At 45.9% G+C, this 17286-nt stretch overlaps 1 protein-coding gene across 1 annotated transcript in view; it reads right to left on the bottom strand.

The window, feature by feature from the left end:
* Positions 1-17286, bottom strand: part of LOC132817312 (anion exchange protein 3-like) — a 136994-nt gene that overhangs the window by 68329 nt on the left and 51379 nt on the right. Inside the window, exons 5-7 of the mRNA XM_060827723.1 lie at positions 8387-8523; positions 7499-7679; positions 1327-1462 (exon numbers count right to left, since the gene is read on the bottom strand). Of these exons, the coding sequence (XP_060683706.1) occupies positions 1327-1462; positions 7499-7679; positions 8387-8523 (454 nt within the window). The remainder of the gene's footprint in view (positions 1-1326; positions 1463-7498; positions 7680-8386; positions 8524-17286) is intronic.

The following is a 17286-nucleotide window of genomic DNA, read 5'->3' as shown; positions in this document are numbered from 1 at the left end:
GCATTTAGACAGACATGTGAGCAAGCAGGGAATGGAGGGGTATGGACCATGTGCAGGCAGGTGGGTCATTTTAGAATGGCATCATGGTCAGCATGGATGTGGTGGGCCAAAGGGCCTGTCCCTGTGCTGTACTGTTCTATGTTCAATTTTACCTGGACTTGTGCAGCAAGAAAGCTTTTCACTGTCCCTCAGTACGCCTGGTTCAATTCAATTAAATTAAATTCAATTCAGTTCAATGTTACTTGCCACTCATCAGCTGAAACTTGGCTATCACACAGACCTCGCTGTATGATGGATTGCTTCCATACCTGAGGAGTCACAAACATTGTGTAATCATCGGTGAACATCCCCACTTCTGACCTTATGATGGAGGGGAGATCATTGATGAAGTAGCTGAAGGTGGCTGGGTCTAGGACTCTACCCCGAGGAACTCCTGCAGAGACGTCCTGGAGCTGAGATAACTTACCTCCAACAACCACCACCATCTTCCTATGTGTCAGGTCTGACTCCAACCAGCAGAGAGCTTGCACCTGATACACATTGATTCCAGTTTTTCTAGGGCTCCTCGATGCCACACTCAATCAGATACAGCCTTGATATTACGTGCTGTCACTCCCCTCACCCCTCTGGAATTCAGCTCCTTTGTCCATGTCTGACCCAAGGCTGTAGTGAGGTCAGGAGCTAAGTGACCCTGGGGGAACCCAAACTGGGCGTCACTAAGCAGGTTATTGCTGATCAGGGGCTGCTTGATAGCCCTGTTACTGACCCCTTCCATCATGTTACTGATGGTCGAGAGTAGACTGATGGGGTGGGAATTGGCTCGGCTGGATTTGTCCTGCTTTTTATGTACAAGACATACCTGAGCAATTTCCCACATTGTTAGGCAGTTGTCAGTGTTGTATACTATTGCCAGAATGTTGTCAGGGCCCATAGCCTCCAAATTTTTTTTATATCACATGGAGTGAATCAAATTAGGTATCTGTGATTCTATACATTTGTTATTCTGTATATAAACCTCCTGAAACCCTTGATTAAATTCCAGCATTCAACACATATCTAGGTATCTGTTATTCTATATATAAACCACTCTGAACCCCTCGATTAGATTCCAGTCTGGAACACAGCCCAGGTATCTGTTATTCTCTATGTAAACCACCCCGATCCCCTCAATTAGATTCCAGTCTGTAACTCCCTCCTGGGTATTGGCTTTTTGATATATAAACCCCTCTGAACCACTTTATTCCATTCCCGTCTCTCACTCTCTCCCATGGTAGCTCCAATTCTTGGAGGACTGGGGTCACAAAGCCTCCCCTCCCCCTGCGGTACCTGTGTTTGACAAGGAGTGCTCTCAATACACTGGCCCTGTCTTCCGGTTTGATCTGATCTGTGATCACCATGGTTTCCACCACCAGCTGGGCTATTCCAGGCAATGTTTTCTGCTCCAGATCTAGCAGCACAGCACCTGCGAGGGACACACAAAAACACTTTACTCACGCATCCCACTCATCCACATCGCTGGCAGACACAGCATTTATTGTCTGTCCCTAGTTGCCCTCTTTGAGGAGCTGGTAGTGAGTTGCCTTCTTGAATCACTGCTGTCGTAGAATCATAGAATCCTACAGCATGGAGACAGGCCCTTTGGCCCGAACTGGTCCATGCTGGCCAAAATATTTATCTACTCTAATCCCATTTCCCTGCACCCCCTTCTAAACCTTTCCTATCCATGTCCAAATGCCTTTTAAATGTTGTTAATGTACCCACCTCAACCATTTTTGGTTGCTGTGCTGTGAGTAGACCCACAATGCCCCTTAGAGAAGGAGTTCCAGGATTTTGACCCAGCGACAGGAACGGCAATATATTTCCAAGTCAGGATGGTGAGTGGCTTGGAGGGGAACTTGCAGGGAATGGTGTTCAGAAGCTCTTCCCACTTACAAATCTCTCAATCCACATAAATTCTCCATAGTGTGTGTGCATGCATCCCTACCTCACTCATATTTGACTGATCCCTCTATCACCATTTACACACCCATCTCATTTACAATCTCCTTAACCCCACTTACTTTCCCCTTACCCTGAGCTTCCAAGTCCCATTTGCTGTCTACATTTACCCCATCACCACATTTACAATCCCCGGAACCTTCAAGCCACTTTTATAGGGCAGGTCAAACAGAGAACAGCCAGGGAATTCCTAGAGGCATGGCACTCATCCACAAATTCTATCAACAGACACAATGACCTAGACCCTATATACCGGCCACTGCAGCGGACAGCAACTGACAACCGGAAGTGGCAGATTCAAACCACTATAAATGCCGGAGGAATCAGCACAGAAGCGCTTCACAGGAGGCTCCCAAGCACTGAGGATGTCACCTAGAAAGGGGACGAAATGTTTGCAACAAAAACTCCCAGCTCGGCGAACAGAACCACAACCACTTTCTTATTTCCCAAACGCCCCTCGCCCCAAACCCTGAAGACCGTCTCCCCTGAATCCTCTCGTTATTTACATTTCTCCCTCAGCCAGCAAACATCATCCCCTTCCCCAAATTCATTTATAATGCTTAGGAACAGCTGGATCTCTTTCACCTTCTCCCAAAACACCGTCTCACTACTTATATTCCCCCTCTCACTCCCTCCCAACTGCGATCCCTGAGCTCTCCCCTTGCATGGCAACAGATGAAGTGAGCGTTTGGGAAGGGACTGGAACAGCTATTTCAGAACTTGACATCTCTGGACAGCTCCTTCTCACCATCTGGAGCCCAGTCTGTGTGAAGTCTCCAGTGAACCACAAAATATCGCCCTGAGTTCTCTGAGTAAATGCTCTTCAGCTCTATAACCGAGACAGAATGTTGATAAACCTGTAAAATAACCTCACTTTATATAAAGAAAACAAAGGACTGTGGATGATCAGAAACAAAGTAAGTTCCTATCAGTTCTGAAGAAGGGATACTGGACCCGAAACATTAATTCTTATTTCTCTCCACAGATGGTACCAGACCTGCTGAGTTTCTCCAGCAATTTCTGATTTTGTTTCTTGCTTTATCACTGTCAAAACATCTTTCAGCATGACACAAGATAGTTATCAAACGATATTCAAGACCCAACACAAAGAAAAATAAAGAATTGCAGATGCTAGAAATCAGAAACAAAAGCAGACATTGCTGGAAATTCTCAGCAGGTCTGGCAGCATCTATAGAGAGAAAGAAAGGGTAATGTTTCAGATCCAGTGGCTCGTCTTCAGGACAGAACAGTTCTGCTTTCTCTCCAAAGATGCTGCTAGACCTGCTGTGGTTTGATAGCAATTTAAAACATAGAACATAGAACATTACAACACAGTACAGGCCCTTCGGCCCTCGATGTTGCGCCGCCCTGTGGACACAATCTGAAGCCCATCTATCCTACGCTATTCCATTCTCATCCATATGTTTATCCAATGACCATTTAAATGCCCTTAAAGTTGCCCAGTCTGCTATGGTTTTTTTTTGTAACATTTAGCACCAAGCCAAATCTAGTCACACAGTGCAGAAACAGACCTTTCGATCCATCCCAGCCACACCGACCAGATATCCTAAATTAATCTAGTCCCGTTTGCCAGCACTTGGCCCATGTCCCTCTAAACCCTTCCTATTCATATACCCATCCAGATGCCTTTTAAATGTTGTAATTGTACCAACCTTCATCACTTCCTCTGGCACCTCATTCCATATATGTACAACCCCCTGCGTGAAAACGTACCACCCCTTTAGGTCCCTTTTAGATCTTTCCCCTCTTACCGTAAACCTATATCCTCTAGTTTTGGACTCCCCTACCCAAGGGAAAAGACCTCATGATTTTATAAACCTCAATCAGGTCACCCCTCAGCTTCCGAGGCTCCAGAGAAAACAACCCTAGCCTATAGCTCAAACCCTCCAACTTTGGGAACATCTTTGTCGATCTTTTCTGCACCCTCTCATGTTTAATAAATATATGTGAAGATATTAGGTGACTAACACTTTGATGAAGAGGTAAATTGTAAAAAATGCCTTAATGTTGGCAGTGGGAATGAGCTGGTGGAGATGTGGAGAGGTTTAGGAAGGAAATCCCAGACATTGAGACTGAGAAATTACCATCAAATGTGAAAAGATTAACATGAACTGAAATCAGAACAGAAATTGACCAAAGTGGAGCAGCTCCAACCCCTCACCCCCACACAGCTGGAGCCCCAGGACGTAGTTGTGGTCCAATGATTGATGTACATCATGTCCCAGGCCATTGTCATAGAACCCAGAGGCCCAAGCTAATGCCCTCGATGTTGCGCTGACTGTCATACCAATCTGAAGATCATCTAACCTACACTGTTCCATGTACGTCCATATGCTTGTCCAATGACGACTTAAATGTACTTAAAGTTGGCGAATCTACTACCGTTGCAGGCAAAGCATTCCATACCCTTACTACTCTGAGTAAAGAAACTACCTCTGACATTTGTCCTATATCTATCACCCCTCAATTTAAAGCTATGCCCCCTCGTGCTGGCCGTCCCCATACTTGGAAAAAGGCTCTCCCTGTCCACCCTATCTAACCCTCTGATTATCTTATATGTCTCTATTAAGTCGCCTCTCAACCTTCTTCTCTCTAACGAAAACAGCCTCAAGTCCCTCAGGCTTTCCTCGTAAGACCTCCCTCCATACCAGGCAACATCCTAGTAAATATCCTCTGCACCCTTTCCAAAGCTTCCACATCCTTCTTATAATGTGGTGACCAGAACTGTACACAATGCTCCAAGTGTGGCCGTACCAGAGTTTTGTACAGCTGTAGCATAACCTCATCGTTCCGGAACTCGATCCCTCTATTAATAAAAGCTAAAACACTGTATGCCTTCTTAACAGCCCTGTCAATCTGGGTGGCAACTTTCAAAGATCTGTGTACATGGACACCAAGATCTCTCTGCTCATCCATACTACCAAGAATCTTACCATTAGCCCAATATTTTGCATTCCGGTTACTCCGACCAAAGTGAATCAGCTCACACTTGTCCACATTCAACTCCATTTGCCACCTCTCAGCCCAGCTCTGCAGCTTATCTATGTCTCTCTGTGACCTACAACATCCTTCGTTACTATCCACAACTCCACTGACCTTAGTGTCGTCTGCAAATTTACTAACCCACCCTTCTACACCCTCATCCAGGTCGTTTATAAAAATGACGAACAGCAGTGGACCCAACACCGACCCTTGTGGTACACCACTGGTAACTGGATTCCAGGATGAACATTTCCCATCAACCACCACCCTCTGTCTTCTTTCAGCAAGCCAATTACTGATCCAAACTGCTATATCTCCCACAATCCTCCACATTTTGTACAATAGCATACTGTGGGGAACCTTATTGAACGCCTTGCTGAAATCCATATACACCACATCAACTGGTGTACTTTCATCTACTGGTTTGGTCACCTTCTCAAAGAACTCAACAAGGTTTGTGAGGCACAACCTACCCTTCACAAAACCATGCTGACTATCCCTAATCAAATTATTCTTTTCTAGATGATTATAAATCCTATCTCTTATAACCTTTTCCGACACTTTTCCAACAACTGAAGTAAGGCTCACTGGTCTACAATTACCTGGGTTGTCTCTACTCCCCTTCTTGAACAGGGGAACCACATTTGCTATCCTCCAGTCTTCTGGCGCTATTTCTGTAGACAATGACGATTTAAAGATCAATATCAAAGGCTCGGCAATCTCCTCCCTGGCTTCCCAGAGGATCCTAGGATAGATCCCATCTGGCCCAAGGGACTTATCTATTTTCACATTTTGCAGGATTTCTAATACCTCTTCCTTGTGAACCTCAATCCCACCTAGTCTAGTAGCCTGTATCTTAGTATTCTCCTCGACAAGATTATTGTTTTCTAGAGTGAATACTGTTGAAAAATATTCATTAAATGCTTCCCCTATCTCCTCTGACTCCACACACAAACTTCCCACTACTATCCTTGATTGGCCCTAATCTTACTCTCGTCATTCTTTTATTCCTTAAATACCTATAGAAAGCCTTAGGGTTTACCCTGATCCTATCCGTCAACAACTTCTCATGTCTCCTCCTGGCTCTTCTGAGCTCTCTCTTTAGGTCTTTCCTGGCTACCTGAGTACACAGGTTTGAATCGCACCACAGCAGCTGATAGAATTTAAACTTGATTAGTAAATCTGGAATTGAAAGTTAGTTTCAGTGAGGGTGACCATGAACCCATCATCGATAAAAGCTCATCTGGGTCACTAATGTCCTTTAGGGAAGGAAACTGCCATCCTTACCTGGTCTGGCCTCCATGTAACTCCAGGCCCACAGTAATGTGGTTGACCCTTAACTGCCTCTGAAATGGCCATATGACAATAAGACATAGGAGCAGAGGTAGGGCATTCAGCCCATCGATTCTGTTCCGCCATTCATATGGCTGTGATGTGATAATCCTCAATTCCACTGTCCTGCCTTTCCCCCATAACCCTTCATTCCCTTCTTGATTAAAAATCTGTCTCACTCAGTGACCCTGCCTCGACAGCCCTCTGCAGTAAAGAATTCCACAGATACACTCCTCTCCGAGAGAGAAATTCCTCCTCATCTCTCTTTTAAATGGGAGAGGTTGACTCTTTGTTCTGAGATGATGCCCTCTGGTCCTAGACTCTCCCCCAAGGGGAAACCACTTCTCCACATCTCCCCTGTCAGGTTCCCGAGGGATCCTTCATGTATCAACATGCTCTCCTCTCCTTTTACTATATTCCAGTGAGAAAAATACCAACCTACTCAATCTCTCGTCATAAGACAGTCCCTCTATATCCGGCATCAGCCGAGTGAGCCCTATCTGGACTGTCTCCAACGTCAATCAGTATTTAGATAAGAGGATCAAAACTGCTCATGATGTCCCAGCTCTAGTCTGACTACTGTTTTGCATAGTTTAGCAAAACTGCTTCACCTTTATACTCCACTTCCTTTGCAGTAAAGGCCAACAATCCATTCACCTTCCCTATTACCCTTTGAACTTGGACAATAGCTTTTCCTGGTTCATGCACAAAGATTCCCAAATCCCTCTGTTGTGTTGCTTTCTTCTGTCTTTCTCAATTTAAATAATAGTCAGCTCCTCTGTTCTTCCTGCCAAAGTGCAAAATCTCACGTTTTCACAGTAAGCCATCCAGTTCAAGGGCAATTAGGGACATTGGTCCCGACCAGTGACACCCACATCTCAGGAATGAAGGAAATACAAAGTTGTAATCGTCTAAACTCCAGAGAACAGAAGTCACATAACATCAGGTTATAGCCCAACAGGTATATTTGAAATTATAAGCAGCTCCAGAAGCTTGTGGTTTCAAATAGATCTGTTAACCTGGCGTCATGTGACCTCTGACCTTGCCCACCCCAGACCGACACCAGCACATGGAAGGTATGGGGTTGGAAGCTGAGCTCAGGGTTACACAGGAAGAGTAAAAAGAATACTGAGGTTCAGCACGTGTACCCCGTGATGGTACTCACCTTGTGCGATGGTCTTCCTCAGTTCCAGGAGGCTGCGGAACGTGAGGGACGCCACGTGCGGCTTTCCCCACTTGTCTGTCTCTGATTCCACATCTTCCTCAAATTTGATCCACCGAGCGGTCTCCTGCCACGACATCTCATTGTTCTTCCCCAGCACCAGCTCATTCAGCTCGACGAAAACCTGTCCGAATGGAGGGGGTGGGGTGTAGGGGGGCGGGATACGGGGTGGGGGGGGGGGGCGGGGGAGCGGGGGAGGGCAAGAGTGAGATAGGTGCTCAGAAAGCTGCAGCTGCCAGATCAGAGGAGTGGTGAGTGGAATGGAGATGCCAACAGTTAGATCCCCCTACCCAGGCCCTCCCCACCTCCCTCAGGAACCTGACCCCCTCTGGGCCACACCCAGTGATGCCCACCACTGACTTAACCCAGGGAGCGCTGTCCTGAGCTGCAATGCTATTGCTCAATAGGTTTGCACCCTCTCCTCCAAACGTACCTTGGACCCAATTGCCTTTGGGTCTACAGGACGGAGGGGGTGCCGTCTTGCCAGAGGTGCCATCCTTCACAAGGGGTGCTGAGGTCCAAACCAGACTCTGAGGGGGCTGTGTAAAAGATTCATTGGCCTCACTTTGAAAGCACCACGAGGGAGTCCATGTCCAATGTCCATCCCATCACCAAACCAATAAATGGCCTGGTCATTGTTTTGTTAGTTGCTTGTGGGAGCATGCTGTGCACAAATTGGAATTTCTGACATCACGGGCAGCGACTGCACTTCCAGAAAGTGCCTCGTCAGCTGCAAATGAATGCCCCGAGGTTGTGAAAGGCGCTACACAAATGCACACGCCGCGTTACATTGAACGATGGCGGAGTGAAGATGTAGAAAATGCTCTGTACCTCATGGGGCTTTCTGTCCAGCTGGAACCTCTTCATCCCGGCCTGTGGGAGTTTGTTGCTGACTTTACTCATTTGGCTTTTGGACGGTTTCTTCACCAGGTGCCGACGCACACCTGGGTTGTCCTCGAATCGGTGGCCTGAGGGTAAAGAGGGATATTGGGTTGGGAAAGCCGCACCATCCATCGAGATGTTATTGCCCTTTGGTCTTTTACGGGAGGCAGGTGTAACCAGCTCAGTTTGTTACCCATTTCCAATTGCCCTGACAATGTGCTCGGGCCATTTCAGAAGGCAGTTACAACAAGGCAAACAAGAGGAGGCCACTCAGCCCTTCAAGCCTGTTTCCCCATTCAATAGGATTGTGGCTCATCTGATTTTGACCTCAACTCTACAGTCCGACCTATTCCCTGATAGTTTTCCATCCCCTTCGTCATCAAGAATCTATCTCCCTTTGCCTTAAAGATATTGAAAGACTCGGCACCCACTGTCTTTTGAGGAATGAAATTCCAAAGACTCAACCCTCTGAGAGAAATATTGTTCCCTTATTTCTGTCTTAAATGGACAACCCCTTATTTTTAATCGATAACCCTAGTTCTAGACAATCCCACAAGGGGAAACATACTTTCTACATTCCCACCTTCAGGATCTTATGTGGAATTTCAGAATCCTACAGCACAGGTCCTTTGGCCCAAACTGGTCCGTGCCGACCAAAATGTCCATCCACGCTAACCCCATTTCCCTGCACTTGGCCCATATCCTTCTAATCCTTTCCTATCCATGTATTTGTCCAAATGCCTTTTCAATGTTGATAATGTACCTGCCTCAACCACTTCCGCTGGCAGCTCATTCCATACACGTCCCACCCTCTGGGTAACAAAAGTTGCCCCTCAGGTTCCCTTTTATTCTTTCCCCTCTAACCTTAACCTGATGCCCTCTAGTCCTCAATTCCCCAACCCTGGGAAAAAGACTGAGTGTATTCACTGTGTCCATGCCTCTCACAATCTTATACACTTCTATAAAATCCCCCTCAGTCTCCAAAGAAAAAAGTCCCAGCTTGTCCAACCTCTCCCTATAACTCAGATCCTTGAGACCTGGCAACATCCTTGTAAATATCATTCTTTCCAGTTTAATAACATCCTTCCTGTAGCAGGGTGACTGAAACTGAACACAATACTCCAAGTGCAGCCTCACGAACATCCTGAACAACTGCAATATAACTTCCCAATTTCTATACTCCCTCCCCTGACTAATGAAGGCCAGTGCACCAAAAGCCCCCTTCACAGCCCTGTCTACCTGGGACTCCACTTTTGGAGAACCGTGCACCTGAACTCCAAGATCCCTCTGTTCCACTACCCTCCTTAAGGCCCTACCATTCACTATGAAACTACTGCCTTGGTTTAACTTTCCAAAATGCAAGACCTCACCCTTATCTATATTAAACTCCATTTGCCATTTCTCGGCCCACTTCACCAGCTGATAAAGGTCCTGCTGCAATTTCTGGTAACCTTCCTCACTGTCCACAATACAGTCTATTTTAGTGTCATAGCAAACGTACTAATCATGCCTTGTACATTCTCATCCAAATCATTGATATAGATAGCAAACCGTAATGGACCCAGCACCGACCCCTGAGACACTCTGATATGTTTCAAATAAGTCACCTCTTGACTCTTCTAAACTCCACAGGATACAGGCCTAGCCTGTCTAGCCTTTCCTTGTAAGGCAGTCCACTCACTCTAAAGTCAAGTGTCAACCCCGTTGCTGTGATTCTGGAGTCACATCAGGTCAGGGTGGCAGATTTCCTAAAGAACATTAATGAACCAGATGGGTTTTAACAACAATTGATGATCATTGACATGCGTGCCATTACTGAGACTAGCTTTCAGTTCCAGATTTATTGAATTCAAGTCCAACCGCAATGGTGGGATTTGAACCAATACCCGAGAAAATTACTGTCTGAGTGATATTACTTTGATATTACAGACCAGTGCAGAGATCAATATGATCTATAAACATTTAGTCATTTTTTTAGATTGCCCATTGGTTAATACTGGTTGCAGAATCTGAATATTGTGGCTTCAAGACCCACCCCAGAGACCTGAGTACATAGTCAAAGTTGCCACTCTCAGTGCAATACTGAGGGAGTGCCGCAATGTCAGAGAGTCAGTACTGAGGGAGTGCCACATTTTCGGAGGGTCAGTACTGAGGGAATGCTGCACTGTCAGATGGTCATTACTGAGGGAGTGCCGCACTGTCGGAGCGTGAGTACTGAGGGAATACTGCATTCTCAGATGTTCAGTACTGAGGGAGTGCTGTAATGTCAGAGCATCAGTATTGATGGAGTGCCGCATTGTCAGAGGGTCAGTACCGAGGGAGTGCTGCACTGTCACAGGGTCAGTACTGAGGGAGTGCTGCACTGTCAGATGGTTAGTAGTGAGGGAGAGCCACACTGTCAGGGGATCAGTCTTAGGGAGTGCTGCACTGTCAGAGGTTCAGTGCTTAGGGAGTGCTGCACTGTTCGAGGACCTGTCTATTCAATGTGGTGGTATATTGAGATCCCTTCTGCCCTTTCAGATGGAGGTAAATAATCCCATGGCCATTAATTCACAGAATAGTAGCAGATTTCTCCATAGTAGTCAAACCAATGCCAATCCCTTGACATCATGGAGTAACATCACAAATATAACATTCACATCACGGCTATCAGTTGGAGTTTCTGTGTGCAAAGTGGCTTTCATTTTTCCTTTGATCACATGCGACACCAGAGCCACAGCAAAATGGCTGACTCTTAAATGCCCTCTGGGTAATTAGTGATGAACAATAAGTGCTGGCCTAGCCAATGATGCCCACGCCCTGTGAATGAATTAAAGAAAAAGGATCTGGCATCGATGGCAAGATCAGCATTTCATGCCCAGTGAGTAATTAAGAGTAAACCACATTGTTATGGGTCTGGAGGCATACATAGGCCAGACTGGGTAAGAATTGCAGATTTCCTTCCCCAGTTGGGGGACACTAGTGAACCAGATGGGTTTTCGTGACAATTTCTACATGGTCAACATTAGGCTAGCTTTTTAATTTCAGATTTTATTGAACTCAAATTTCCATCAGCGTCCCACCAATTGGGGATTTGAACCCTTACCTCCAGTGTCAGTCTCAGTGTTACCAGTACACCAACACCTCCCAACAACAGTTTTCCTGACTATTAGACAATGGATTCAAGGCCATCATTAGATTCTTAATTCCAGATTTCTATTGAATTTATATTCCACCATCTTTTATTAGATTACTTACAGTGTGGAAACAGGCCCTTCGGCCCAACAAGACCATACTGACCCAGTGACAAGCAAACCAACCAGACCCATTCCCCTACATTTACCCCTTCACCTAACACTACAAGCAATTTCCCATGGAAAATTTACCTAACCTGCACATCTTTGGACTGTCGGAGGAAACCCACGCAGACACGCAGGGAACATGAAAACTCCACACAGACAATTGCCTGAGGCGGGAATTGAACCCGGGTCTCTGGCACTGTGAGGCAGCAGTGCTAACCACTATGCCACCGTGCTGCCCGTGCTGTCTCATGGTAGGATTTGAACACAGGCCCCAAGAACATTACCTGGGTCTCTGGATTAACAATCCAGTAATAACACCACTAGCCATTGCCACCTCATATCAGCCAGGGACCCAAGTTCAATTCCAGCCTCGGGTGACCGTCTGTGTGGAGTTTGCACATTCTCCCCGTGTCTGTGTGGGTTTCCTCCGGGTGCTCCGGTTTCCTCCCACAGTACAAAGATGTGCAGGTTAGGGTGGATAGGCCTTGCTAAATTTCATATAGTGTCCAGGGATATGCAGGTTGGGCAGATTAGCCATGGAGAATGCAGGAATGCAGGGTTACAGGGATAGGTTGTATCTGGGTGGGATGCTCTTCAGAGGGTTGGTGTGAACTCAATGGGTCAAATGGCCTGCTTCCACACTGTAGGGATTGTATGATTAGCCATGATTGCATGGTGGAGTTGACTCGATGGGCCAAATAACTTCTATGTTTTATGGTCTTATGGCGATCCAGAAATAGGATTTGAAAAAAAATTCACAAAATAAATCCTCAACAGTCCAGACCCTTCATATAAAATGTTGTATGTAATGCTATTAATCCTAATCAAATACACCATTTCTTGCTCACGTCGTCAGTGTGGGAAAGAGCAGAGACCGTTCTCCTCTTCATCTAAATATCCTGGACCTAAGCTAATTCACTCCCATTGCACAAAATCCCAATGGACACAAACCTCTCCGTATTTTCTCCCATTATACAGAATTCCAGTGCATCAAATCCATTCCTGTTCACTCTTATTGCAAATAACCCAATTACTGAAGAAGGGCTAATGCCCGAAACATCGATTCTCCTGTTCCTTGGATGCTGCCTGACCTGCTGCGCTTTTCCAGCAACACATTTTCCATTCACTTTCATTTTGTTTTAAACTCACTTATGGAATATGGGCGTCACTGGCTGTCTAGTATTTATTTCACACTCCCCTTGAGAAGGTGGTGGTGGGTTGTCGTCCTGACACACTGCAGTCCATGTGCTGTCCACGTGGATCCACAATGCCCTTACGGGGGGACTTCCAGGATTTTGACCCAGTGACACTGAACAAACGATGATATATTCCCAAGTCAGAATGGTAAGTGGCTTGGAGGGGAACTTGCAGGGGGTGGTGTTCCCATGTGTCTGCTTCCCTTGTCCTTCTAGATGGAAGTGGTTATGGACTTGGAAGGTGCTGTCTAAGAAGCCTTGCTGAATATCTGCAGTGCATCTTGTAGATAGTACATACTGCTGCTACTGAGCATTGGTGGTGGAGGGAGAGGATGTTCGTGGATGTGATGCCAATCAAGTGGGGGCTGCTTTGTCCTGGGTGGTGTCAAACTTCTTGAGTGTTGTTGGAGCTGCACCCATCCAGGCAAGTGGGGAATATTCCATCACCCTCCTGACTTATGCCTTGTAGATGGTGGAAAGGCTTTGGGGATTCAGGAGGTGAGTTACTTGCTGCAGGATTTGTCACAAATCACCTCAGATCAAACATCATCCTGTTCTGCTCCATTCAATGAAATCTGACTAGACTCAAACCTTTCCCATTGGATTGATTCTCAATTGACCGTACTCCTTCCCATCCATTCATACTGCAGGGGGGTGAAACTTGCAAAGGACTGTCACAAGTACTTTGGCTGGAATGGCTTCTTCTCGTAATGTACCTTCACTTTGTCTAACTTGTTATTTTCTAAATTTATCAGTTCCAAAGAAGAGTAATATCAGACTCAAGACATTATCTGTTTCTCTCTCCACAGATGCTGCCAGACCTGATGAGTTTCTCCAGCAATCTCTGTTTTCATTTCAGATTTCCAGCATCCTCTTTAGTTTATTCTTGTTCATTCTTTTCTAAGATCCTCCAACAGTCTTCTCTCCTTAGGTCTCTCCTTCCCCCAGCAAAGTTAAAAATCACACAACACCAGGTTATAGTCCAACAGGTTTATTTGGAAGCACTAGCTTTCGGAGCGACGCCCCTTCATCAGGTGGTTGTGCAGCAGGATCATAAGACACAGAATTTATAGCAAAAGGTTACAGTGAAACAATGATATATTGAACAAACCTAGATTGTTAAATGTTTCATCTTAAAGACTTATCACCTTAAAGACTTAACAACAATCTAGGTTTATTCAACAGACCCTTTCAGCTGCATGACACTGTGATCTTTTGCTATAAATTTGGTGCCTTATGATCCTGATCCACAACCACCTGATGAAGGAGCGATGCTCTGAAAGCTAGTGCTTCCAATCAAACCTGTTGGACCATAACCTGGTGTTGTGTGATTTTTAATTTTGTCCACCCCAGTCCAACGCTGGCTCCTCCACATCATGGCTTCCTGCTGCAGTTATATCCAGCATCTGCAGACCTCATTTTTTACTCTTGCTGCAGTTATATCCCAAGTGGACCATCATTTAATTCTGACTTGCTGATTTTTCAGAATCCACTCGTGGAACGTGGGCGTCACTGACTGGGCCAGCACCTATTGCCCATCCTCAGTTGCCCTTTGAGAATGTGGTGGGGAGCTGCCTTCTTGAACCACTGCAGTCTATGTGCTGCAGTTTGACCCACAATGCAGTTACCCCCAATCGGAGCTCCTTGGGTAGTGTTCAAGAATTCCAGCTTTGTGTGCTACTCCAGGAACTGGTGAATCAGGAAGGACATTTACAACATAGCCAAACAAGTTGATTATTGGTGTGCGAACCCTTCTAACATGCTAATGGCAGGCAGTCAGAGAGGCACAGATGCCTGGTCAGCCCATGCTTGATGTGGAGTGTTGCTTCCCTCAAGCTACAGTCTCTGGAAATAGACCAGTGACCTGTTCCAGCAAAACATTAGCTACAGAGACAGACAGAAGCTCAGTTCTTCATTTGCCTCTGATTGGAAGTGCAGGAAACCAATGTGCCTGAAGTATTATTTTCCATTAGCTCGTGTTTTGTGATGTAAGACCCTGTAGATTCTCAGCTAAAACAGCAGGTTGTGGATGGGGCCTCCATTCCTTTGTGTTCCGTTTCTGTGCCAACCTGAATAAATGCCAAGGACTCAGGAAGGGCACCTGGGGAAGGGGAGTGATGTTAACAAAACTGAGAGATTACTTATCTTGATGTTAATTTGTAATATAAATGATTCCCTTCAGGAAACCGAAATAGGTTTCCAGGAAACCGTGGGCAGCACGGTGGCACAGTGGTTAGCACTGCTGCCTCACAGCGCCAGGGACCTGGGTTCAATTCCCGCCTCAGGCGACTGACTGTGTGGAGTTTGCACATTCTCCCCGTGTCTGCGTGGGTTTCCTCCGGGTGCTCCGGTTTCCTCCCACAGTCCAAAGATGTGCGGGGCAGGTGAATTGGCCATGCTAAATTGCCTGTAGTGTTAGGTAAGGGGTATATGTAGGGGTATGGGTGGGTTGCGCTTCGGCGGGTCGGTGTGGACTTGTTGGGCTGAAGGGCCTGTTTCCACACTGTAAGTAATCTAAAAAAAAGATTCAAGTAGTGACGTAGATTGGTGGTTTGAATGAATAAAAATCAGCAATTTCAACACTCCTCCATTAAAACCAAACAGCATTGAATCAGTGGGTGCTGTTCATGTCCAGGAGTTGACACTGAGACATGTAGAAACACAGGAGTTTACCCACAGTGTGCTGACTGCTTACGGGAACTGTTACTGAGACATTGTCACAATACATTGTTGTTGTAAAACTGATGCGAATTCACAAGAAGGCACCTCAAAAAAACTCCTCCACACGATGGATGTGTCCTTTCTCTGGATGGTAACATGCCTGCAGTTAATTAGACCAAAGCATCACAAACATCTGTTAGAAAATGAAGGGCTTTTGGAGAATGGGGATGCTCCTCATCCATTTTGCTTCATAATTAGGTCACAGTGTATCAGAGCTTCAGTAAGTCACAATACAATCTGACATCTGGGTTTAAACGAAACAGGACGAGTGAGTTACAGACAGGAATCACTTTTAAAAGTTCAAGTGGTTTTTCCTGTTCTGTTCAGTGTTCTTCAACCTATCTTCATAACAGATGTTTCACATCCCTGGAACCATTTTCACAAACATATTTTGCCTGCTCCCCAAGCTGTGAACATTTTCCCTGAAGAGTGGTACTCAAAACTGTGCACAACAGTCAAAGCTGAGGTCTCCATCAATTCATCAATACTTCCCTGGAATACGGACTGCTCTATCAACAACTCTCTCTCTATCTGTCTTGTAACAGTTAATAACTTTTGTACATACACTACAGGACACTATTCAAAAGAGCCACAACACACTGCAGTACACCAGAACTGCGAAAAGAGGAAGAGGAACACCTATACAAGGTATCCGCCAAAAACGGATACCCACGCAACTTTATCACCAGATGCCTAAGAGATAGACCACGGAACGAGGACATGCCACAACCAAAAGGACTAGCCACACTACCATACGTCAGGAGCGTCTCAGAACTGACAGCCAGACTACTGCGACCCTTAGGACTCATAACAGCACACAAGCCAACTTCCACACTCAGACAACAACTCACTAGAACAAAGGACCCAATAGCCAGCACGAGCCAAACTAACGTAGTTTACAAAATACCATGCAAGGACTGCACAAAACACTATATAGGACAAACAGGAAGACAGCTAACAATCCGCATCCATGAACATCAGCTAGCCACAAAACGACACGACCAGCTATCCCTAGTAGCCATACACTCAGACAACCAGGAACATGAATTTGACTGGGAAAACACTACCATCATAGGACAAGCCAGACAGAGAACAGCCAGGGAATTCCTAGAGGCATGGCATTCATCCACAAACTCCATTAACAGACACATGGACCTGGACCCCATATACAAACCACTACAGCTGAAACTGACACCCGGAAGCGGCAAGAACAAACCACTATAAATACCGGAAGAAACATCAAAGCAGTGCTTCACAGGAGGCTCCAATAGCACTGATGATGTTCCCTAGCCAGGGAACGAAACGTTTGCAGCAAAAACTTCCAGCTCGGCGAACAGAACCACAACACATACAGGGAATTGACCCTTTATTTCATAATGTCCGTGTTCTCTGTATCGAAGTGCGTCACCTCACTTTTCTCTGCACTCAACTTCATCTGCCACTTACCCACCAACTTGTCTATTTCCTTTCAAAGTTCTCAACACTGTCCCCCTCACAGTTTACAATCCTTCCAAGCTTCACGCCATCAACAAACTTTGAAACTAGCCCCTGCCCACCAAGATCCAGATCATTGAGATAAATCAGGAAAAGCAAGAGGCCCAACACTGACCCCTGGGGAACTCCACTACCCTCCCTCTGGCCCAAATAATAT

This window comes from Hemiscyllium ocellatum, chromosome 7, assembly GCF_020745735.1.
Source record: "Hemiscyllium ocellatum isolate sHemOce1 chromosome 7, sHemOce1.pat.X.cur, whole genome shotgun sequence".
NCBI lineage: Eukaryota > Metazoa > Chordata > Chondrichthyes > Orectolobiformes > Hemiscylliidae > Hemiscyllium > Hemiscyllium ocellatum.
The sequence above is the reverse complement of the archived record's forward strand: the minus strand, read 5'-3'. Positions and strand labels throughout refer to the sequence as shown.